Genomic DNA, 27,081 nt, shown 5'->3' with positions numbered 1-27,081 from the left:
CGTTTTATTGTTTTTTTTAAAGATGATCTCAAGCCTATTTTAATAAACTATTCCTATAGAAATTCGTTCATTACAATAGTGTCAAACCATGCCGATTGGAGTCATTTTTATTCCATAGTAGATTCCGAGTTAGTATTCTTCACTCTTGTGGTGGATACTGTCATTGACATTCATACCACATCTACTTATTCTTGTTATTACTGCAGGGTCTGTTACTCGTGCAGTGTGGATGGATCATTAGTGTGCCAGTATCCTTAGTGTATGCCCTTATATCATTATGCCGTAACTATAATACCACTTCCTTTTGACGAATGTTACATACCGAATTAGACTATTTACCGGATTTGTAATAACTTAAAGAACACGACGGGTGCCACATGTGAAGCAGGATATGCCTACCCTTCCGGAGCACCTGAGATCACGCCTAGTTTTTGGTGTTTTTACTATTGCTTAGTCTTTAGTTTTTCTATCTTGTGTCTTCTGTACTATTATTTGTCTGTTTGACTTTTTTTATTTTAAGCCATGGCGTTGTCAGTTTATTTCAATCTACGAGTTTGTCTATTCCTCTGGTATCTTTCGTCCCCCTTCTCTCACAGTTATGTTTTTGGCTGTCTACATAATCCATTATAATAATGATCATTATTTTTTAAATGTATTTTTTATGTTTCCTCTTCTGTTGTTATACTAAGAACTTTTTATATAATTCTGTTATATGTCTCGTTTGGAGAGTCGTCTAATTAGCAATCATACCACATCTTATTTTTATAGAAAGTATTATTCGTTTTTATTACAGCTTTAATTGTAGATATATTTGTTTTTTCATTTCCACATTCAAATTAATTTATATATTGATGAACATCTCCGAGTTATTATATTCTATTTATATTACCAGATTTAAACATCGATGTTCGGAGATTGGTTTTAACTAGAATCTTACATGGAAATTTTAAACAGAAAATGTCAAGTTAGATTTGAACATATCATTTAAAAAAGCAGAGATGAAATATAGAGTTAATTTTTATTTCTAAAAAATAAATCACAAAAATACTGAATTCTGAGGAAAATTCAAATCGTAGGATCCCTAATCAAATGGAAAAACCGAAAGCTCAAACACATAAAACGAATGGACAACACCTTAGTGACAATCTTTTTTAAATTCACTGTACATGATGGAGGATTTCTGGTAAATAGTCCTGTTATATCGATACCTTTTATCAGCTTAGTCTATGAAAGACTGCTGTTCATACTCGGGGGAATAAATTGTGTATTTCTTAACTTGTAGGACTAGGACAACGATGTAAAATTTCAATGAAAAGAGACTAAATTAGTTCATGTATTAGAGCCTTTTCGGCTAAATTTGTCTATTTAATTATGACCACAGTAATTTCCATAAATATTTCAAAACAAGTTAGAAAAATTGAAGCAATAACAAAAAAAACCCAATTACATCTTTTTTTGAATTGTTGTCACCTGAAATAAATGGCTTCTGTTATTTCAGTTCTTATGATGCTGAAAAATGGATATGCTGTATATAGATTGTTTTACTAAAAAAAAATTGAATTATGATTATAAGATTGTATATATATATAGCGGGACGGCTGCAGTGCAGGCGATTTGGTGTCACTATATCACAGTAGCATGGGTTCGAATCCCGACGAGGGAGGAACCAAAAATTTGCGAAAGCAAATTTACAGGGTTGATGTTTAGACGAGTTGTATATATATATATATATCTTAACTTTAGCTCTTTTTCGTTATTTCTACTAGTATTATTACAATTTAATAGATGGTACATTAAAAGAATAGTATTTTCTAACAAATTTTATAATATCATGAAGCTAACAGAATACTTTAATATATGACGAACCTATTTTTGTTTTTTTGAACCATTTACATAGATCTTTACAGTTATTTCTTTTCTGCAATAATGGTAGATAAGTGTTTAAGAGATAAAGTCTTCAGAGGTATTTCTGTTTGTGTAATTTTAAGAACAGTCATTCAACGTATGATAGTTCAATTGTGCTACAAGCTACAAGAAGTAAAATAACAAAAACTCCGATTCAAAATGAAAGTCCCTAATCAAAAGTATAAGTTAATAATATTGCTATTTTGAATAAGTAGATAAACACTTTGTTCATTTTGTTAAAACTAAAAAGTGTACAAACATATAAATGACAGATCTAAAAATTAGACATTATAAAACTTTGTTAATAGGTGTATAAATCGTCCATGCATTTTTTCCAGATTATTTCAATAATTTGAAGCCAAGAGAGGTATTACTGTACAGAGATAGTGTGCCTTACAGTCCACGACGTAAGTTTATATTTAGTTAATTGTGAACTTTATAAAACCGTACCGAATTCATACAAGCGATAAAATAAAATCAACAACCCAACGCAATACTACAAGCTTATTAAAAAGAAGACGCAATCAATTGAATAAAATGCTAGCAACAAACTCTTTGAATAGATCACTATGAAAAATGCAGAAATAATATTTACCAAACGACACATTTAGGATTTCAGCAGTTTATTTTACCGAGAGCAGAACTTAATGAATACACTAAATGGTTACAAAATTTGAATTGATATCTTTGAATTAAAAAAAATAAGTGGTTATAAGTGTTTATAATGAATTTGACATGAACACGCGAAGCATCTTTTAACATCAGCTTAACTACAGCCATTGGTTTATTCTTTTTTTCCGTTAACCCCCCCCCCCCCCCCTTTCCCCCCTGATATTTAGTACCTACCTATTCGATGCAAATTTTAATCAATTTTGAATCCGTCCATTGACATTAGGTCGTGTACATCCTATTCGTTTTAATTTGTCTTTGATAGACATTTTCTCATTGGTAATCATACAAATTTCCTTATTCTTTTTTAATAAGTTTCTTGAATATCATAAAAATAAGCGTTTACTATTTATATCAGAGCACAAATCACGAAATTTAATACTTTTTCAACTTATTACGACCGTGGTTATTGAACATACATGTATGACAAAGTATATTTTAAATCATTATTATCCTTAAGTGTAATATTAAAACTAAAAAATCTAAACTTCATGCGATTGTTTTTAATAAGATCACGGACTGGGCATGCGTGTGATAGGTGGGAAACGTGGTCCTGATGGTGGACTTGGTGCTTATGTTACATATGTAGAGAAAAAAGGCCCAGCTGATTCATACGACATTGTTGAAGGTATTTATCAATAGTTACTACATATGACATTGTTGAAGGTAAATTTCAAGTTAGTACATTCAATGAAGGCATCAGTAGTATACCTTTCTTCAATAGTCATAAATCGATTAAGCGAACACAAATCCGGTTTTCAAACCAAAAACGATGGAAATGCATCAACTCTAAGAGAAATCAACGGAACAGAAGAAACACTTAACTGCTTCAAAAACAAACGCCAACATACACAGAAACGGACTATTTGTTATCAACTGCCATATATTTGACTTAATACAGGAAATGTTGACGAAAAATGGCTAGCCAAACTTCCCACTTATATGGCAATGTTTATATACCGCTAAAATGATATTTAAAATAAGATATGTTAGAGGAAATAACTGAAAACTGAAGAATAAAGTATGGACAACAAATGAATAAGTTATAAAAATATATTACACTTTATTTTAAATTGAATTTTTATGATTAAAAAATAAATAAATACCTTATCAACACAGACACTATAACACAATAACAAATGTGCATAGTTTTACTATTGTGAAATATTTGGAAAGTGCTTGCAAACATTTGGTTATTATTAATGACAAAACTTTAATTTTTTCCATTTTTAGGTGACCAAATATTATTCTGGAATGGTAAATCTCTCATAGATGTATCTTTTGAAGAATCTCGGGATATCATGAGTCAAAGTACAGACTTTGTTCAGTTGCTTGTAGTACATTTTCCTGAAAGGTAATTAGCTATTTTCTATATGTATTCTGGTTGGGTTCTTTAATATTAATATACAAAATCTATGACAAAGTAGAACAAGACATGACTAAGTACATTATAATGGTTGAGATATTGATTTTGTATTGTCACTTCAGGTATTGAAAACTAGAAGTCGTTACTATTAACACACAGTAATACATCATCAGATACTTATAACCTTGAATATAATATCAAACCAATATTGGATAAACCTTCTTAATCCTTTTTCTTTACGCAAATTTATTTGATCTTCTGCAAAATGTATGTTTAATCTGTTATATTTTTTTTCTCTATTTTACAGAAAAGAAGACGATTTTTATAGAAGAAATAGAACAGTGGCAAAACCAATTTGGGCTATAGGTATATAAACTGATTTAATTGATTACAATACATGCCTAAATGAAAGATCTCTTTATTCAACAACCCAACGGGAATCATAAGACAACACTCAAAATGTGAATGCACGTTAAACAACCACCAATCAATCAATCAATTAAAATTGAAACAATTGAGTTAAAATAACATAGGAATGGAAGGCATATATTATTTTTTCAGTTCGTATCTTTTTTTTAAAAGAGGATTTGCTTTATAACGAATAATTTCCTTACAAGTTTAATTTACACCTACACTTGTACTCAAAGATCCACAAGTAGAATTGTAGACTGTTAGCAGAAGCGGTAACAAGTCAAAACAATGACATTTGATTATTCCCTCTAGAATCGTTTGTATACATTATATCCAAGAACAGCTTGTAGATATTGACGGTTCTTTTCCAAATTACATTGAAGCTTGGCTCATTTTCGTCTTTATTCATGAGTACACTAAAAATATTTTGTAAGCTCTGGAAGCATTTGTAAGTAATTAAAATAATGTTTTTGAAATTACACGAAACAGCTAATAGGTCCTTGTAGAAGGTGACAATATTTTATGATTTCATCAGTTTTTGGTTTTAAACGATCTCTATATAGTCGAATAGATATTACATTTGCAAGTAAGTAAGTTAATGCTTGTGTGTATATATTGACAGGGTCTACATACAATTCAATTAAAGCTACTTATGCAAGAAAATTAACAATTCCACACACATCGGTTTCAAATCTAAAAACAAAACAATAACAAAAAACAGACGAGGTAGAAAGATTTGATAAAGTGCAGATTCCTAGTTTGTTTATGCAAAAGATATTGCATATTCATGTACATTTTCTTTTTATTCAAATAGTTAAACATTGCGAATCATATTTTTTCAAATATGAATATACCACAACTGTAAATATCTGATAAAAACGACGGACACTGAAAACGTTTTATAGAAATAAGATACAAAAATAAAATGCTTTATGTAGAATAAAAGGTATTTAATTCAAAGAATAATATATATATTTTCAACAGAAAGCAACGGAAACAATCCATTAGTAGATATACCTGTGGTCGTATCATCTCAAATGGCAAAGTCCAATTCGCCCGTCCTTGAACCACCAAAGACACTTCCATTACAAAAGCCTAAAAGGCGGATGCTGCCTAAAACACCGGTATGTCAAGAACATTTATAGTAAAGACATGTTTTGTAATTTGTCAGATATGATTAATCACTTGATTGGATTTTGAAAAAATAACATTAGTTAGACAAGCTCTCATCCGTTCATTTAATGGTATGAACTTAAAATAGTAATTTGAAATCAATATTATGGTCAAGGTTTTGCTTGTTATATACAATGATATATGTAAATTGCTGTACGGTATATGCAGATAACTATTTAACATCATACAAATTTTAAGCCTGGTATTGATGAGATTATAGATATAGGAAGATGTGGTGTGAGTGCCAATGAGACAACTCTCCATCCAAATAACAATTTTAAAAAAGTAAACCATTATAGGTCAATGTACGGCCTTCAACACGGAGCCTTGGCTCACACCGAACAACAAGCTATAAAGGGCCCCAAAATTACTAGTGTAAAACCATTCAAACGGGAAAACCAACGGTCTAATATATATAAAAAAAACGAGAAACGAGAAACACGTATAAATTACATAAACAAACTACTGTTCATCAGATCCTGACTTAGAACAGGTGCAAACATTTGCAGTGGGATTAAACGTTTTAATGGATCCAAACCTTCTCCCTTTTTCTGAAACAATAGCATAACATCACAACATAGAAAAACACTCGATAAAATATCAATTGGCAGGCTTAACTCAATCAAAAACGTAAATTAATACACTATGAACGAATAAATTTGATCTGCGATATCTGAATGCAAATGCACAGTTATATACTTGTATAAAATATATAATTTTTTTCTAGCTAGAGATTAAGAAAGAAGACCGACCAGTTACTGGCAAGCTTCTGTTCAGTTTAGGTTATAATGAAGAGGACGAATGTTTGTCTGTCAATCTCGTTAGCGCAGAAACTCTTAAACCTCCTGATCGATTGTCTGTGGCGGACATGAATCCAATTGCAATGGTACATATCTTGCCAGACAGGAGGTAAACACTATGTAAACCTTATATTTTACTCGTGTGAAATACATATTTATTCTGTTTCGCCTGTCTGTGTAAAGAAACATGATTGCTGTGCTGAGTTTAGAGCAGCAGGATATCCTTACCCTTCTATAACACCGAGATCAGCCCCAGCTTTTGGTGGTGTTCGTGAAGCTCAGTCTTTAGTTTCTTTGTTGTGTTTTGTATACTGTTGTTTGTATTTTTGTTAGTTTTGTCTTATAATTTCGATTATCACTTTGGTATCCTTCGCCTTTCTTTAAAGGGAGTTCTTCTTGTATCTTCTGATGACATAGAGGAAATAATAATAGATGTAAATAGATCTAATGTCACTTCCAAACATAGATGTGCTGTCGTTGGAGACGATATGTGCTAGACATTGTTTTAAAAAAAAAACATAAATATACATATACTCCGATAACGTATGCAAAATGACAAATAATATACATTATAGTTCGTTACCGTTGCTTCAGTTCTATATTGGTTGAATTCTTAATATGTCTTTTTTCACGTTTTGATTCATCGTTTAATGTAAACTCCATGGATATAATAAGCTTTATAATCTTATCCAATGAAAATCTTTGGTATTGATAAAAAGCCTCGGAGACCTATGGATTGATTGTCACGTTTTTGCTAACACTCCCTGAGAAAACATGCAGCTACTAAACGATTTTGTTAGGAAATTTATTGATGTTTCTCTTCGTAAAGAGCTTAAATTTATTATTAAATGTTGAAACGTTGCAATCGCAGAATGTCTTTGTGTTAGTGATGGATTAAAGTTATCGACACGAGTTGCTTTTGAGCTAAATGTTGATTTTTTTCCCTAAAAAATGCAAAATCTTAATGTGTATATTTTTATGCCCCACCTACGATAGTAGATGGGCATTAAGTTTTCTATTCTGTGCGTCCTTCCGTCTGTTCGTCCCGCTTCATATTAAAAGTTTTTGATCAAGGTAGTTTTTGATGAAGTTAAAGTCCAATCAACTTGAAACTTAGTACACATGTTCCCTATGATATAATCTTTCTAATTTTAATGCCAAATTAGAGTATTTACCCCAATTTCATGGTCCACTGAACATAGAAAATGAAAGTGCAAGTTTCAGGTTAAAGTTTTTGGTCAAGGTTGTTTTGGATGAAGTTGAAGTCCAATCAACTTGAAACTTACTACGCATGTTCCCTTTGATATAGTCTTTCTACTGCCAAATTTTTTGAGTTTTGATCCCAATTTCATGGTACACTACACATAGAAATGATAGTGCGAGTGGGACATCCGTGTACTATGGACACATTCTTGTTCAACTTATTTTAAGCTGATTAAGATAATAAAAGCGACAATTCAGGATATAAATTTCATTGGTAGATTACGGTTACAGTTTCGAGTTTGTTATATATAGTTTTATCTTAATATATGTGTTTTTGTTTTTTGGATTTTATCATTTATATTAATGAAGGCATTATGAATGAAAGAAATTCTTATACCTTATACTTGTTCTCTTAGTCTTTAATTACAGTATAACATCATTAAAATTATTGGTAATATTAACAACAATAACTGTGAGGTAAACACGTAGGGTGTATAGTAAGCTAATATACTAGACGATAATTTGAAAGGATTGAAAACGTAGTAATTGTGATATTTGCTGACTGAAACATTTCAGGTTAAATTTATAAAATTATAATATGTAATCATGATGATTTTAGAATTCTTTTTCTATGATTTTTTTTTGTATTTAAGTTTGTTTTGTTTTACAGCTTGTTTCCACCATATGAAACGATACCACAGTTTAATGTTAATTCACCTATTTGGGAAGAAACTTTCAATCTCCTTGACCTGTCGAAGTCAGAGGTAAGAGTAAATTGTGAAATTTAAACGTAAGACAATATTTCCAATACACATAACATATGTTCCTAAAATAATTAACATCATGTTCGAGACCAACACGTAAGAAAGACAAAAACATAAATCGTTTTAGATTATCAATTACTATAGAGGCCTCAGAAATAATCGAAAAAGTATAAGATTTTCCAAAATACTTGAGGGATTTGGATCGTGAGATTTACTAGAATTGCATGATTTATAACTAACACTCCAGTGTAACAATGTATGATTGAAATTATGCCAGTGCAAAAGGTTGTCTTAGAAACTACACATTGAAAGAAGAATAAAAGATTGCAAAATTGATGAAGCTTTTTTACTAGCAATGTTTATTGACAGTGCGTTTACTGTTGTTGGTTGTCCCTGTTTGTACAATATACGTTTTGAAAGAATTTGGTTGGTTGTAGATGGGTTTGCTTTTTATGCAATTTTAGTAGTGTTTGGTGTCTTCTATTACCCTTTTTAGGTTTTTTATTTTTATATATATATGAAACTTTTGTTTATTTTCAATAGATCTAGAAGTGTTATTATTTCCCTGTTATTTACGAAATTATGTCAAGCTTCATTTATAGTTATACTGTTATGCAAGCTTCTATGTATGATAGTTTTATCAAAGTGTTTGAACCTTGTTCATAGAGAAACTTACCATACATTATTTGTAATTTTCGAAAATGTTGTCTGAGCTTATGATGATCCTCATTATACTTCCGAGTAAACAGTGGAGGACATTGTCGATCCATACAAACTATATCAACCATAAATAATTGTTTTATTTTCTAACAGCTGGAAGAAAAATCCTTAGAAGTAACGATTTGGAACTATCTCGGGCATGAATATGAATTTCTGGGTGAAGTTCTCCTTGATTTGGCAGATTCTAAGCTTGATAATGAAGTGGTGACGTATGATCTGCAGGATCACGACGAAAATAGTTCACCATTACCTGTCCGACGACGGAGGGAGTCGGGGTCAGATATTAATGCTGGCAGTTTTGTAAGCCCAGTAGATACTTCAAGTATGACATCAAGTCCTTGTAATTTTGGATCACCATCGCAAAGCAGGGATATGTTACACCATACAGATGGTAAATCAGATTCAAAGAAAACACCGAAAAGAAAATCTAGTCCTGGTGAGAAAATATCTAAACTTAAAATGTACTTCACTACATCAATAGTGTTATAATGGCATAAAGTGGATTCCGAGATCTAATCAAGTCATGTATATATCAGATATCCATTCGTTTGATGTATTTGAGTTTTTGGTTTTGCCATTTGATTAGGGACTTACCCTTTTTAGATAGGCACTTACCCTTTTTTTCATCACTTGGCATCCGTCGTCCGTCGTCGTCCATCGTCGTCGACGTCCGTCGTCGTTAACTTTTACAAAAATCTTCTCCTCTGAAACTACTGGGCCAAATTTAACCAAACCTAGCCACAATCATCATTTGGGTATCTAGTTCAAAAAATATGTCCGGTGACCCGGCCAACCAACCAAGATGGCCGCCATGGCTAAAAAATAGAACCTAAGAGTAAAATGTAGATTTTGGCTTATAAATCTGAAACCAAAGCATTTAGAGCAAATCTGACAGGGTAAAATTGTCAAGTCAAGATCTATCTGCCCTGAAATTTTCCAATGAATCGGACAACCAGTTGTTGGGTAGCTGCCCCTGAATTGGTAATTTTAAGGAAATTTAGACGTTATTGGTTGTTATCTTGAAAATTATTATAGACAGAGATAGACTGTAATCAGCAATAATGTTCAGCAAAGTAATCTACAAATAAGTCAACATGACAAAATGGTCAGTTGACCCTTTCAGGAGTTATTACCCTTTATAGTCATTGTTTACCAATTTTCGTAAATTTTTGTAATCTTCTATAAAAATCTCCTTTCTGAAATTACTTGGCCAAATTTGATCAAACTTAGCCACAATCATTATTAGGGGATCTAGTTTAAAAATGTGTGCGGTGACCCGGCCAACCAACCAAGATGGCCGCCATGGCTAAAATAGAACATAGGGGTAAAATGTAGATTTTGGCTTATAAATCTGAAACCAAAGCATTTAGAGCAAATCTGACAAGGTGTTAAATTGTTTATCAAGTCATTATCTATCTGCCCTGAAATTTTCAGATGAATTGGAAAACTGGTTGTTGGGTTGCTGCCCCCCAATTGGTAATTTTTAAAGAAATTTTGCCATTTTTGGTTGGATAGAGATAAACTGTAAGCAGCAATAATGTTTAGCAAAGTAAGATCTACAAATAAGTCAACATGACCAAAATGGTCAGTTGATCCCTTAAGGAGTAATTGACCTTTATAGTAAATTTTTAACAATCTTCATTAATTTTGTAAATTATTGTAAAATTTTTCAAAATATTTTCCTCTATAACGAAAGGGCAAAGTTTATTATAGATAGAGACAATTGTAAGTAGCAAGAAAGTTCTGTAAAATAAAATCTACTGTACAAACACATCACAATCACCAAAATACAATTTTGTCATGAATCCATCTGTGTAATTTGTTTAATATGCACATATACCCAAGGTGAGCGACACAGACTCTTAAGAGCCTCTAGTTTAATTGCGTCGAAGCTCGATGTTTTTGTTATTTTACTTTATAGATTGCGTTTAAAACAACTTATTACAATAACGTTTGATAAATCGTCATCCAACAAACCTTTTAATGAGCTTTTTTATTACTATGATCTGGTGTTCAATCCCAGCTTTGATATCAATAATGAAGGCAAATTTATTTTAAATGTAGCATGTGTTCCCATTAAAATTAAATAAATACAATTTGAGAAACATACGAACAGTTATACTTTGTAAATAGAAAGAGTATTGAGGAAACAAGAATTCGCAATGATTATTTATAGCCTCTGGTGACCAGAAACTTTAAAGGCTGTTGTTAATATTAATCCATACAGATAACTTTGAAATGTCAAAATATAATTAATTGTAGATAATCAATTTAAGTTTTTTGTTTATTCATTTGTTGATCAACTAATTTCCCAATCAGAAACAAGACAAACTGATTTATTGAGGGCTCAGTCGTTGTACCTTATGGGATTAAAGGGTTAAATATTCTAATTTCACCCATTTGTGTAAACTTTTAAGAAATAGGCCTCCTTTTTCAGTAGGTAACGTTGTTATCTGGTCACGGAAACAGGATTACAATGTGTAGTGATAATAAAAGATGAAGGGAATTAAACGATTTATTTTTTGCTTAATCTTGAAGGAGATTTTATGAAAATCTGCTTAAAATAAATACTAGAATAAGTTATTTGTCCAACGTAAAATATAATTATGCGTGAATCACTGATTATGTGTTTGACTTTAACAATGTTTAGTGTGAGGTGTTGAGTAAACTTGTCGATTTCGGAGCATGAATTAATCTTTTCAGCAAGACATTTCCCAATAAAACAAATGATAATATGTCAATGTTACACAAATAACATAAAAAGACGTGTTTTAATAATGTCTTCATTTCATACTATTTGTAATGTTAACCCTATATAATTGGTATGATCATTTCAGGACTTGAAAAGTTACACAGAGTGTATCAATCTGTTCCATCGTCACCTACGATATCCCCGGATACTAATAAAGATGTAGGCTTTTACGAACAACGTAAGTCTCATTTCAAGATTTGCATAACATTCCTCATACTATATCGTTTTGCTAATTGTTAGGGAAATTATATGAGCGGGGTAAATAAACACTCCAAATAACTATTTGAAATAAATGCAAATATCGGGAAAAACATTAAAGAAATATGCAACCTTGTTACATTTCTGATTTCTGCAAAGATAATGATATTGTGCCAATGATTTTCTTCTTTGACAAATTTTCCTGCATAACATAGTTCTATATACATTAGCCTTGTCATATATACATCTTTAAATACCACTAATTATATTGATAGTCGTATTTTTTTAATCTATCCGATATTTGAACTATTGCAGTTACTCATAGAGGTAGTATCTCCAGTAAAATGAGAAGACGAGTTTCAAGTGCAATGGCAAAAATATCTTCATTCTCTCATCCAGAGCGAAGAAATAGCCGAGGTAAGCAGTATTAGTCTAATTCTTTCTATTTTGAGAATCCAAAAAGAGATTTAGTTGCTTTAAATTTATCCGAGAATGAGACTTCTACGTCTTGCCAATTGTTCCTTTATTCAGGAGACATCCTTCATACAGGAGCTTTTTATGATGACTGAAGAAAAGCTAGCATAATCCTTAAGCTGTAGGTTCTACTATTTAGATAAAATCATCAAATAATTCAAAATATTTCATAGAATAATGATTAAGTATATGTTTAAATTGTCGAAACCATAATTCCGTCCGCTTTTTCTCGAATGTGTCATCAACGAAAAAGTTTTATCACCGGGTTTGTACCTACATGAACAACATGACATATGCCCCATCTGCCTACCCTCCTAGAGCACATGCTATCACCCCCAGTTTTGGTGTGATTAGTGTTCTAGTTTTCTGTGGTGTTTGTCCTCGAAATGAGTAATAGATATCTTTGGTATCTTCCACTTTTCTTATGATATATGTTTATATGTTTATATGTTTATATGTTTATATTCAAGCTGACTATTTAATCTTAAAATTGAGAATGGAAATGGGGAATGTGTCAAAGAGACAACAACCCGACCAAATAAAAAAAACAACAGCAGAGGGTCACCAACAGGTCTTCAATGTAGCGAGAAATTCCCGCACCCGGAGGCGTCCTTCAGCTGGCCCCTAAACAAATATATACTAGTCCAGTGATAATGAACGCCATAATAATTTTCAAATTGTACACAAGAAACTAAAATTAAAATAATACAAGACTAACAAAGGCCAGAGGCTCCTGACTTGGGACAGGCGCAAAAATGTTTATCTCTCATTTAATTTCCTATTTTGCACATTCAATTTTTGTACCAAATTACAAGTAACGTTATAAACCAGGCATTACCACTTATCATTTTGTAATGTTGTTGTTTTTTTATAAGCCATATGATACCATTCCAGGCATACTATTTTTTGATAACGCCCTCGTCAACTTAGCTTTTGTCTTAACAAAATCTATTTTCTATAATTAAACTACATGTAAAGTACTTTATAAACAATACCAAAACAATAGAACAACATTGAAAACTTACAATATAAAATTGTAAAGATTTTAGAGCTCAATCCGATTCATTTTAGAATCGTAACGATTCTTGAAGACCGTAAGTTGACCTCGAGAATTCGTCATAGGTTTCTGTGTCCTTGGATTACTGATGTATTGACGTTTGTCTCAGATCTTCTTTCAATGATATTATATAGTACACAATATTTCCTTAAGAGAGACCATTATTTATTTCATGTGTGTTTTTTTAGTTAGATTATCAATTTACTCAAATCAGGTTTTTTTCTCTCGGATTTTACATTTTATTTAGTGGCTTTATTGCAAATTATGACAAGTCGCAGTATACCGTATATAACAGATAGTATGAAAATAAATAGTTTTAAATAAATATATATACTAACATACGTTGTAGATTTAATTATACCATAAATACCATTATTCTGAGGTTTAAATGCCATCACTTTGTCACTGAATCCATATCTATTTATGGATACTTTGGTTTGATCTAAGTCACGAACATTACTGTATGTTTCAACATTGACAATGATGATTTCTGATACATCTTAAAATCTCATTAAGTCAAAGATATTAATACATGCTTTATGAAGCAGGCTAGATAATTAGTCACATAGTTGGCCATCAACATTGTGTTTGCGATATACTTTATTAACGGATAATGAACAGCTGCGTTGATTATATAGACCCAAATGTAAGATTGATCAATATGACGTATTTCCCCAAAGGTCTTGCTTATCTAGTTCGTGGCTATCAGAACAAGGAGCTAAAAGAAAATTGAGAGGATGAAGTGAATACCCTATTGAACTTCGTTTTAAGCATTTCGTTCGTATATGTTGTCTACTTATGTCTTGTAGAATATTGGCCGTGCAGTTGATAAGTCTAAATCAGTTATTGCAGATTTATCTTTAATCTTCTGAATAGCCTACGACAGAGTATTATTAATGATAAATTAACTTCAAAAGACTGAAAATGACAATCTGAATGTTCAAACGCAAACTAAATCATTTGCGTTTTCTTTCTCCTATTGCAACATTCAAGCTTATTTTATAAGAACTGCTAAGCCGGATCAATAAACGCTTAATCTGTATTGTATGTGAAAACTAATAAATATAAATTCATGTTTTATTTATTTTTTTGACTTTAAATGATTTTGAATTTAAAGAAATGTTTATGATACATTTATATTATTACAATTACTAGAACCCCAGTTTAAAACGGTAGATACTAGAGGGATAATACAAATTCATATTTAATTGACTAGGATAATCAGTATTCCTATGAAAGGTCGGTGGTTTTCACCGGGAAATACGGCTTCCTTCACCAATAAAAAGTGACCGCCACGGTAATTTTTTAAGCCAAAAAGCGGAGCTTAAAAGTTGCGTTAAAACATCAAAAATCAAATCAAAGTCAAATTCACAAGGTTAAGAGAAACAGACAACATCATGACAATAACAAAGACCAGACGAATGTCATGCCTTTGTAATTTCATTAGTGTCTTCGTTGCTTGTTATTAACCGGCATCATTATTTTTAACAGATATTGATAAATGTGACATGTTAAGCGTATTCTGGTTTATTACTATTGAACAGTGATAAACTATTGCTGCTTTATTGCTAACTTTAAATTCAGGTGCAATCCATAATTTTCTACATAATAAAATGCCTGTACCAGGTCAGGAATATGACAGTTGTTATCCATTCGTTTGACGTGTTTGATCTTTTGATTTTGCCTTTTGATTAGGGACTTTGTGTTTTGAATTTTCCTCGGAGTTAAGTTTTTTTGTGATTTTACTTGTTGTCGAGCCTTCGAATTTTGTCGAAACAAGAATGTGTCCAAAGTACACGGATGACCCCATCCGCACAATCATTCTCTATGTTCAGTGGACCGTGAAAATTGGATAAAATCTCTAATTTGGCATTAAATTAGAAAGATCATATCATAGGGAACATGTTTACTATGTTTCAAGTTGATTGGACTTCAACTTCATCAAAAACTACCTTGACCAAAAACTTTAACCAAAACTTTAACCGAAACGGGACGAATGGACGAACGGACGGACGAACGGACAAAAGAACGAACAGACGACCGAACGGACGGACGGACGCACAGACTAGAACACACGATACACATAAATGGGGCCTAAAAAGCGAGACATAGCGATCCTACATTCGTGGTTAATTTTTTTGAAATTTTAATCACTATCTCAAACTATCCTGGATTTCTACAAAATTTGGACAGAAGTTTTATTATGCTCATAAGATAGTATTCAGAAGTAAATCTTGTAAATAAAAAAATAAATCCTGTTTTTCCGTATTTAATTTATAAATGGACTTAGTTTTTCGGCCTGAAAACATTACATTCACTCTGTTGTTAAAGTTTTAAAATTGATAACTTTCTTAAACTATCCTGGATTTGTACCAAACTTGGACAGAAGCCTGTTATGATCACACGCTAGTATCTAGAAGAAAATTGTGTTAAAATTTTGTACCTGTATTTTCTCAGTTTTTTACTTATAAATGGACTTAGTTCTTCTTCCAGTTAACATTACATACAGTCTGCAGTTAAAATTTTAAACACATTTATTAGATTCATAAACTATCCTTGAGTTTTACAAAATTTGGACAGAAGTTTCTTACAATCAAAAGATAGTATTGAGAGGAATATCTTTTTCCCCTCATTTTTGTTGAGCCTGCATCTAACAGCGAAAGTAGGCGAGACACTGGGTTCCGCCAGAACCCTTACAATGTTTTACCATATACAAACAACTTATTGTTTTAATCTTGAAAACAAAACAAATACAAAATCCTCCTGATGTTTTACAATATTATTATGCAGTGATACGGATAAAAATATCCATTTGCTGTATGATTACATTTGAGATGTTAATTTAAGAAATCTAATACAGGAGTCATTATGATGATACTACTACAGAATGTAGTCTTAGAAATGCTTGATACAAAATGTGAGTTAGTAATTTGATATTGTTATGATAACTAACGTTTTTCAGAAACAGAAAAAGAAGCACTAGCAAATAGAAGTAAGAGTGCTGGTGACGTAATATTTCAAATCACCAATACGCCTTGTAAGTATGATTTGGTGACCAAACTATACTCCATTTTCACTTTAAGATATTATAAGGTATGATAACAAAACTCTGAAATAAGCAGCAAATGATAAGCTAGACTCTGTCGTAGTTTGAGCGATATGCATGATGCAATTTGATTATAGACCAGAAAAGATTGATGAAATTCTTCATGTACATTTTCTTTATTTGTTTGTCATGAAAATGACGACTTTCGATAAGTAAATGCCTAAATCATGAATACGGCAGTTTGTTTACGTTTGGTGTGTTTGAGCTTTTGATTTTTCATTTGTTCAGTGAAATCCTGTTTAGAATTTTCTTAAGAGTTCGGTATTTGTGTTTTTTACATTAGGGTAAATGGCATCGCAACGACTAATTATTTGAAAATGGTTAGACATCAACCAAATTATACTGGCATTTTCCGCCTAGTTTGACAGTGCAAACGTTTTGAGCAAAATCTGTTTTGTTTTGAATTCTAACTTTATTTGGAGTAATTTATTCATTTCACAACGATGGATACATTTTGATCCTGTATTTTGTGTTTTAACCAGCAAAATGTTACAATCTTATATTTTATAGCACCACGACATTCCATACAAAACACCATTGCATCATGTGCCACCAGTTTAAGCAGTTTCTATGACAATGATAGTGACGGAGAGGATGACAAACATCTAAGTAAAAGGTGCGGGTTTGAATGTTTATAATAAAGCATTATATAAAAACGAAACAATTCATACTAGCATCAAAAAATATTTCTGATAACAGATATCCTCCATCAGTATGATTTTACTGAACAACCTTCACTGTAAAACAAATTAAAAACAAAACGACCCCTGAATAAGTCTGAAATTTCAAATTTCGAGTAACTTTAATATTTACAACGGAACTGTGTATCTTACACATACACCTGCGATGGTTAGCACTGTGTGATTTGAATATAACATTTTCATTGATAATATTTGGTGCCAAAGTTTTTAGTTTTCTTCTCCAAAATCTTTACCGAATGATTCTCTCGATCCGGGTTAAAGCAGTGGTATGGTCTATCTAATAAACAGTCGATTAATATCTGCCTAAGTGTAGCCACAGGGTCGCAAATGTCGACTGAGAGGGAGGTCTGGCTACTATTTATAGTCTCTACGATGGCCGCTTATACGTTTGTAAAAAGGCAGTTCTGATTCGTTTTTAAAATAAGAATATGCGGTCATTTAAAAATTCAAAATGAGTTTTACTATCCTTATACATAAATAGGATCGCAGAAGTTTACCGATGTTCAAATCCCATAAATCTATTGAGAAGAAATATGAAGGCTTCGAACAAACACTTTAGAAATTGCACGAACTCTAAACCGGAGCGCGGCCGGGTGCGTCGAGATATCTAAACTATATTAAAGGGGAAGCGAAATTTAAAGGAAAATAAAAGTTGTCAACAATCACAAGCAACAAAATAGGTATAGGGACAAACAAAAAAAAGACGTATATAATCAGACAATATTACGCCGTATAGTCCAGCACTTAAAGCAAAACATTTATAAAAATAACAGCTTTGTGAACGTTAGGTTTCTTCTGCTTCGTCAGATCTTTTGCGTTTGGTTAGGCCGGATTTTCAAATAATTCGGCCCCGATCATCAATAAGTAGATATTAACTACCGAAATGCTCAACATGTGGCTATGTGTTTCAATATTGACACTGTTACAGTGGTGATCATTTATTTGAGTGGAATATAATGAATTTAAACTTGGGATTACATAATTTGAAGTTTTGATGCTTTGTTAATTTTAAACGAGTATGATTATACTTACATACTTTTATATATTTATAAATTTAGTGATAGGTTGTTATCTGTTGATCGACCACCACCAGAGGGAGATGATATAACATCCAGTTTGGGATCATCACAAATTCCTCCAAAGCCATCTAGTGGTAAGTGTATATCTTAAGACGAAAACACTTGAAGGAATATATGACATTATCTACAAATATGACATTACCCCGTTTTGGGGTACCAATATTTGTAGTTGGGATATCTTGAAATGATTAACCATTTAGACTTTTTTATTTGCAAAGATTAATAAATATAGTTCAATTTATCAAAGAAAAATGTTCTGTAGATTACTGAACACGTGTGTTTTTTACTTTTCAAAAAATCTTCTTGAATACTAAAAGGTAAAGAATTTCCGAAGCTTTTATATCGCGTTCTATCTAAATCTGATATGCATTGGAACTTCATTACTAACAATCATTGTTCTCGTCATTTAATCTAAAATGCAATTAGCATGATTAAAAAGAGATTTTGTGGATAAAATATATTCTAAACATTAATATTTAATGTACTTTTCAAAGGTAGGTTCCCTTACAATCAATTCAATTTGATACATGATATCTAAATGGGATTTTCGAAATATGAATTCATAAAGAATGTCAATTATTCTGAGTTAATAAAAAACCGAACATATGCCTTTCGGTAGTCGCCTTGGGGTTTTAATGTCTATATTCTTAGCACATAATTTTATATTATACATATTCTATAGGAGGATTCAATAAAAAGAATTTCCGCAATATCGTTTCATGTACGACTATTAAATATGTTCTAAGATAGAGTTGGTTTTTATTTGTGTTTTTTAATTGTTATTGCAGTCTTATTTATGTCTTCCAATATATTCTTTTATTTATATGTATACGAGTTATTTTTGGATATTGAAATGACAGTCAATCAAGATATATAAAATAGAGAAAAAAATAAATGCAGATATTAACAAACGTCTTTCGTGATATTGATTTTGGAAACAAAAAACTCAATGGTTTGTCAAGAATGAACCAGTATTATTTATTCGTATTCGGGCACTCCTAAATGCACGTGTAAATTAAAAATAATAGGTAGTTATTAGCCTTTTGCTTGTGATTTATACTAAACAACATGTTTATTTTCAATATGGTTGCATCAAGTTTAATTGTTTTCAATACATTTCACTTACAATAGTGATGTATACTTTTTGACTATAGAGAATATTGACGAAAAAAAGCAGTCCACAAAATACTCAACTAAAGATTGAGTAACACAAACCACATAAAATGCGAGGCTAAAAATCAGGTTTCGATGACAATAAAACACAATAGTATAATCGTAAAGCATAATGGCCATACATTTAATGTGTTTTTTTCTTTCAGAACAATCAGTTTGTGGTAATATACGCTTAGGATTTATGGTTTCTAAAGGTCAATTGGAAATAGATGTTATACATGTTTCAGGGCTCCAAAATGGGAACGAATCACCACCGCCAGGTAAGTAAAATTGAGAATGGAAATGGGGAATGTGTCAAAGAGACAACAACCCGACCAAATAAAAAACAACAGCAGAGGGTCACCAACAGGTCTTCAATGTAGCGAGAAATTCCCGCACCCGGAGGCATCCTTCAGCTGGCCCCTAAACAAATATATACTAGTCCAGTGATAATGAACGCCATACTAATTTCCAAATTGTACACAAGAAACTAAAATTAAAATAATACAAGACTAACAAAGGCCAGAGGCTCCTGACTTGGGACAGGCGCAAAAAGGCGGCGGGGTTAAACATGTTTGTGAGATCTCAACCCTCCCCTATACCTCTAACCAATGTAGAAAAGTAAACGCATAACAATAATAACACCTAGCTGAAGGGCTGATAGAGCAGATTGTTACCACGAGAAAACATTTTCTAACAAGAGACAAGACCAAAAGAAATGGGATTAAAACTTTAAATCCATCCTACCGCTTTTGACTATAGAACCGCGGTATTCTAATGTTGCCTCTATTTACTCATTTTTTTAAAAACACATACATTGATGTCAATTACTGACTAAAATGTCTGAAGGTAAACTACATGCATTCTACTCTTACCAATTTTAAATTTACGTGTATTTCCGTTCGGAGGAAAGTTTGATAGAAGGTTCACAACTTATAAATTAGATTTTTGGTTCCAACTTTTGGCACGTTTGGTCCTCAATGCTCTTCAACTTTGTACTTGTTTGGCTTTGATCTGAGGTTCACTGATGAGTCTTATGTAGTCGAACAGCGCGTCTGGCGTATTAAAATGTAAGCATGGTACCTTTAATAACTATTGAAATAAAAATGTACTATAAAAACGGTAACATATTCACAAAAGATGAAATCGTTCGACAATGATAAGCTCTTGTGATTCTCTTCCTAAGAAATCTAAACCAATGACACATATTTTTCTTATAATTTTACCAACCACACTAGTTACACACCATTTCATGAAGTTGTTGAGGGTATACAATTTTTAACCCGTCTATTAATCCGTCCGTTTTATACTTTGTTGTTTCTATGTTTAAGCTTTCATCTTTCATTAGACCTAATTGCGATGAAGAGGTTTACATATCACAACCCCGGATATATAAGATAATCAAAACAATTTGAAATGAGCAATCTTTTGTTTGGAGAGTGACATTTAATCTAATTATATATATATATATATATATATATATATATAAGTACGTCTGAGTCAGTGACAACCCTACAACAGATGTATCCATCGGATCGCCATCAATGATGGTGATACATGGCTGTGTACATAATGTATATACAACTCGTCTAAACATCAACCCAACAATGTTAGATCTGTAAATTTGCTTTCGCAAATTTTTGGTTCTTCCCTCGTCGGGATTCGAACCCATGCTACTGTGATATCGTGACACCAAATCGCCTGCACTGCAGCCGTCCCGCTAGACCACACGACCACCTGGGCTCTCAAAAAAAGAGCTTTCGCTGGCCATGTGTTACCTTTCCACGTCAGTTTTAATCTAGCGGCGTACTACAGTACATGATATATAAGGCATGAAGATGTTATTGTTACAGATCAGCTAAATTATCCATAGCAAAGGATCCTACAAATTAATGTAAGATACAGTCACAGAAAATAATTATATTCGAATCCCGGCGAGGGAAGAACCAAAAATTTGCGAAAGCAAATTTACAGATCTAACATTGTTGGGTTGATGTTTAGACGAGTTGTATATACATTATGTACACAGCCATGTATCACCATCATTGATGGCGATCCGATGGATACATCTGTTGTAGGGTTGTCACTGACTCAGACGTACTTATGAATATAATTATTTTCTGTGACTGTATCTTACATTAATTTGTAGGATCCTTTGCTATAGATAATTTAGCTGATCTGTAACAATAACATCTTCATGCCTTATATATCATGTACTGTAGTACGCCGCTAGATTAAAACTGACGTGGAAAGGTAACACATGGCCAGCGAAAGCTCTTTTTTTGAGAGCCCAGGTGGTCGTGTGGTCTAGCGGGACGGCTGCAGTGCAGGCGATTTGGTGTCACGATATCACAGTAGCATGGGTTCGAATCCCGGCGAGGGAAGAACCAAAAATTTGCGAAAGCAAATTTACAGATCTAACATTGTTGGGTTGATGTTTAGACGAGTTGTATATACATTATGTACACAGCCATGTATCACCATCATTGATGGCGATCCGATGGATACATCTGTTGTAGGGTTGTCACTGACTCAGACGTACTTATGAATATAATTATTTTCTGTGACGGTATCTTACATTAATTTGTAGGATCCTTTGCTATAGATAATTTAGCTGATCTGTAACAATAACATCTTCATGCCTTATATATCATGTACTGTAGTACGCCGCTAGATTAAAACTGACGTGGAAAGGTAACACATGGCCAGCGAAAGCTCTTTTTTTGAGAGCCCAGGTGGTCGTGTGGTCTAGCGGGACGGCTGCAGTGCAGGCGATTTGGTGTCACGATATCACAGTAGCATGGGTTCGAATCCCGGCGAGGGAAGAACCAAAAATTTGCGAAAGCAAATTTACAGATCTAACATTGTTGGGTTGATGTTTAGACGAGTTGTATATATATATATATATATTCACAGTGAAATCACCTTATTTGTTATAATATATCTATTTTTAAGTATTTGGAAATTGATAATCATAAAAGCTGTACCCTCTTTTATGAAAAGGTAAATGTTTAAGGGATCGACTCATCATTATTAAATCATATCTAACTTGGGTGTTCATTCATTGAAAAAGCATTGAAGTTTATATAAAAATATAGATTAACAAATTTCATAATTTTTTTCCATTAAAGAAATCATTTTATGGTACTACAATAAAAACAAAGATATGTTATTCTTAAATTGTAATCTTAAAGACTTCCTAAAATGTTCATGTTTATATATGAAATTATTCATTTCAGACACATATGTAAAAACGTACTTGGTTGAAGGGCTGAAGACAATTCAGAAAAAGAAAACACAAGTTATCAAAGCGTCATTTGAGCCAATGTTTAGAAAGAAAATAAAGTATTCTGCTTGCAACATTCATGGAAGGAGTATAAAGGTACGTTTCATCTAAATTATAGGAAACGACAATGATAATTGTTAAAATGCGTATGATGTTATAACATTAAACGGTACCAGTTTTACTGACCAAAAGTTAAGAAGCAAGACGATAAAAAATTGTTAAAAAAAGCAATTTTTCATTTTTAAAATAATAATCTATTGATTGCTATTTCATTGGCAATGAAATGTCAATGACGTGGGCTTTGGCGTCATTGTGCTTTCATTCTATTTGACTGAGAGAAAAATCTTAGTGGATATGCTTGATTTAAAAAAAAAAGATAAAATCAAAATGTAAGAGAATAACGATAAAAATAATATTGTCTATTTTATATACAGTGTTCATAATGTATATTATGTACTTGAAATGACATTAGCTATTGAAGTAATCTTATAAATTTCATGTTGCCTGTAATAATTGAAATATGTTATGGCATAAATATGATCAGTATGGTAAACCTCGACATATTATCGTGAAAATATCTTTGTTCATGCATCAAGTATTAAAACAAAACCTAATTATTACAGATAATCGTATGGGCCAGACAAAAAACTTTTGACAAAAAGTTGAGTCTTGGGGAGGCTATTATCAAGCTTGATGGACTGAACCTGAGTGAACATACTGTGTCGTGGTACAAACTCTTCCAAACTGGTGCAGCGGATTATGGATCTAATGAATCACTCTCATTCTGGTGAAAGGTAGCAAAGGATGCATTAAACGATGTAAATGACGGTTGTAAAAACAATCAAAATTTTGAATGACAAAGGCTGATGAAATGGATTAGGATAACGTTGAATAAAAAAGCGCCTCTAAGTACGATGTTCAGTATTCTTTTATCAATTAATTAATACGGAGAAGACACTAATATTTAAATGGTGGAGTGAATATTAAATACTTGTCAACTAACACTGTAATGAACTTAGAAGGAGGCAATTACCAAATGTTTACAGATACGAGTGTTACAAAGAGTGTGTTATGAAGGACACGTGTTTTCTGTTTGGTTGAGGTTAAATCAGAGCTGGCCTCTGTGTGACAATAACGGTGCATATGTACAAAGATCTTTCAACATTACTGATTGCCCTTGTTTTGCGTAATCTTTATAGGAAAAAAGTTTTTTGTATATTTATTACATTTGTGAATGGGAATATATATATGGAGATAATGAGACTGTCGATGATAGAGCAACCTAATGACAAAACAATCGAAATACACCTTGAATCGCGTATATTGATTATTAATGTTTGTCAAAGACATTTCTTACACAAATGCAAAAGAAAGACAATATGAACCATTGCAGGGTTTCTGGTTATTAATAACTCCAATACACTGTCATTTATTTCTAATTGTACTCCATAATTGGTCATAATACGAATTGGCGAATATTCAACAAACTTCAGTATTTTGTTTGTTCTTTGACTGAAACTGTACCATATGATTTAACGAAATATTATGCTTAAGATATACACTTATATTCTTCTTTTGTTTTGTTTTTTAGTCTACATTTATAAAGCGAGAATAAGTCTGGTCATTGCTTCAGCTAATTATTGTATCACATTTGAATATTTGCAAAATCATATATATATAAATAGGTACGACAATGAAATAAAACACAAATTGTTTAATGTTTATTTACTGCTCAGTTTGTATCATTGTACTATGTTTGTTATAACAAAACCAATCATTTTATTTGTACCCAAATAATCCAATCTGAATTAAGACAATTCCGAGCACAACTTTGATATGTGCTGCATAAATAGAATTTGGATTTTGATTAAACATTCGAATCAGCTTTTTGTTTGGTTGGTTAAAAAGTGGAAGCGAACTAAGTAGCCGATTTTAAAAAGATTGTATGATTTTTGTTTTTAATATTATATTCTAGAGTTATAGGACTTTAATCGTACAAAGTAAATAATTTTGTAAATGTTTCAAAATAAATCTAGTATGCTTCCTAAATAAAACGGAAATTGACGAGACTGCCATCAAAGTGAGAGGGTTAGCGCTATAAAGCCACGTTTAATCCACCATTTTCTACATTTAAAAATGTCTGTACCAAGTCAGGAATATGACAGTTCTTGTCCATTCGTTTTTGAGGCGTTTCGTTATTTGATTTTGCCATGTTATTATGGACTTTCCGAATTGATTTTCCTCTAAGTTCAGTATTTTTGTGATTTTACTTTCCACTACCGTTACATAATAGTTTCAAAATTTGACTTTCGGCTTCTAATGTTAGTGGTAATATACTTCAAATAACAAATTATATGCCTAACCTTTAACTTTGATTAAACCGATGTCTTTAGTTTATTTTTCATCACATTTAACTTGATAATCAGACAACATTTGTTTTACATTAGAGGGTCACCATACTGTAAGCCTTCAATATAAAACTAAATTAGAGATTAAATATTAAATATGCATTAACCTTTTACTCTTACTTCTACGACATTTTGTGAACTGGTTTTTGTATGAAAAACTGTTCACCTTTTCAAAGTGTCAATATGTTCTCAGTTAATATGATTCATAAAATTCATTTTTTATCTGGCTCTTTCTTTCTTTCTTTCTTTCTTTATTTAAACTATTATTCTACAGTCTCAGTTAACAAGAAATTTGTAGGTAAAAGATTCAGATCTACCTTTCCTCGTTCATGTCAGGTACACTGGTTGCTATTAACAAAACCATTGCAAAATTACAGGGTAAGACTGGATTCGTGAAAACAATTAACAACAGAATAGTGCTAAATGATGATTCGCCTTCAATTAATTTGCACAAGATAAGTCAAGATACCCTACTAATCGGAAAATTAAGGTGAAAATGACAAACTGTAGTGTTAAATATTTATATATTTTATAAAAAAAATGTCCATACCAAACAGGTATTGTAAAATCAAAAGTTGGTGGAGTTTTTTATATTGTGATATTGTTGAGTTGGTGCTGTGATATTACATTGTTGATTATTAATGTCAATGATTTGGTAATGATATGTTTTAATAAAGAATTAAAATTTGCTTGTGTGTTGACTATGCCTCTGCTTTATTCATAAAAACAACATTAATTAAAAAAAATTCTTGTAGGTTACTTTTGGTCATGTATCTAACGTACTTCCCTGGCCCTCATCTCGTAGTTTTACATACGTCAACCGTGTAGATCATGTTGCCCTAAATATATGTCCATATCCATTCAAAACATAAATCTCAATATAAAAAACAAAACCTGAAAACAATTGGTTAATTATTTTTGATATAAATTGATCAAATACCACGAAATATGGTCGTTAGTGTGTTGAACACAGATACGTTGTAGCAGTCAAAACATTTATGTTGTTGAAAGTTAAACTAAGGTCGTGTCAATTTTATCATAACCTTGTTCGTTCATTGTTGTGTCGGAAGCACACCATATATGTTAACGCCTATTTTGAAATAAGAAAGCCTTTCAAGTTGACAAAAAATCATTTGCCATATCAAATATGCATTCAAAAGTTTTTCCTGAATATTAAAAAAATGATTTAATAAAAGTTTGATTTAAAAAAAAAAGACTCATTGGTAACGCCATGAAAAAGAAACACTCAATAAAGAACGATTCAACTCGATTGAAAATCAGTGTAGATCATGGATCGTCTGATTAGACGTGTTAAGAAAGTCGACACTACTGCTGGCGCTCGTGTTGGGTGGAAGATGAATACAATATGATGTGTGGACCATCTCAAAAAGTACAAACTAAATATTTGTGTTACCTGGATAGGCGTGTTTGATACCTCTGAGATTAATCTTAAACAATTATAGTTACTAAAGTGCGCAGGAGAAGATCAAAAATAAAAAATATATTTTAAGAACACGTAATGGTTTAACAGATACTTTTTAGAATAATTAATATTAATCTTGTAAATAATTTATCTTAATCTAACGTTTTGCAAACAAATAGTAAAAGGGTGTAGTCATATAACTACGAAAGCCATAAAAGGAACACTAAAAAAATTACCCGTGATTATTTTCTACCCTATAACGGACTTTCATCTATATAAATACATTAAATTTCACCCCCTCCTAAACACCCAACCTCCATTGCCATCATGTAAAATAACATGTGCCTGTATTTCCGATTCAAATGGTTGTTATCTTATCGCTTACAAAATTGGGGGGGGGGGGATCTTGTAACGATACCGTCTGTCCGTCCGTT

General features: G+C 31.9%; 1 protein-coding gene across 1 annotated transcript in view; it reads left to right on the top strand.

Moving 5' to 3' along the window:
- LOC139500829 (regulating synaptic membrane exocytosis protein 2-like) overlaps nt 1-25,913 on the top strand; it is a 42,235-nt gene extending 16,322 nt beyond the window's left edge. The window contains exons 6-21 of the mRNA XM_071289707.1: nt 2,244-2,312; nt 3,086-3,202; nt 3,808-3,928; nt 4,248-4,306; nt 5,336-5,475; nt 6,252-6,433; nt 8,198-8,291; nt 9,105-9,447; nt 11,849-11,941; nt 12,277-12,378; nt 16,455-16,529; nt 17,109-17,214; nt 18,358-18,452; nt 19,698-19,811; nt 22,770-22,912; nt 23,440-25,913. Of these exons, the coding sequence (XP_071145808.1) occupies nt 2,244-2,312; nt 3,086-3,202; nt 3,808-3,928; nt 4,248-4,306; nt 5,336-5,475; nt 6,252-6,433; nt 8,198-8,291; nt 9,105-9,447; nt 11,849-11,941; nt 12,277-12,378; nt 16,455-16,529; nt 17,109-17,214; nt 18,358-18,452; nt 19,698-19,811; nt 22,770-22,912; nt 23,440-23,607 (2,021 nt within the window). The 3' untranslated portion in view covers nt 23,608-25,913. The remainder of the gene's footprint in view (nt 1-2,243; nt 2,313-3,085; nt 3,203-3,807; nt 3,929-4,247; nt 4,307-5,335; nt 5,476-6,251; nt 6,434-8,197; nt 8,292-9,104; nt 9,448-11,848; nt 11,942-12,276; nt 12,379-16,454; nt 16,530-17,108; nt 17,215-18,357; nt 18,453-19,697; nt 19,812-22,769; nt 22,913-23,439) is intronic.
- The last annotated feature ends 1,168 nt before the right edge of the window (nt 25,914-27,081 follow it).

The sequence above is a fragment of the Mytilus edulis genome, chromosome 1 (genome assembly GCF_963676685.1).
Source record: "Mytilus edulis chromosome 1, xbMytEdul2.2, whole genome shotgun sequence".
Classification (NCBI taxonomy): domain Eukaryota; kingdom Metazoa; phylum Mollusca; class Bivalvia; order Mytilida; family Mytilidae; genus Mytilus; species Mytilus edulis.
Note: the sequence above shows the minus strand (reverse complement) of the source record. Positions and strands in the feature narration are given on the sequence as shown.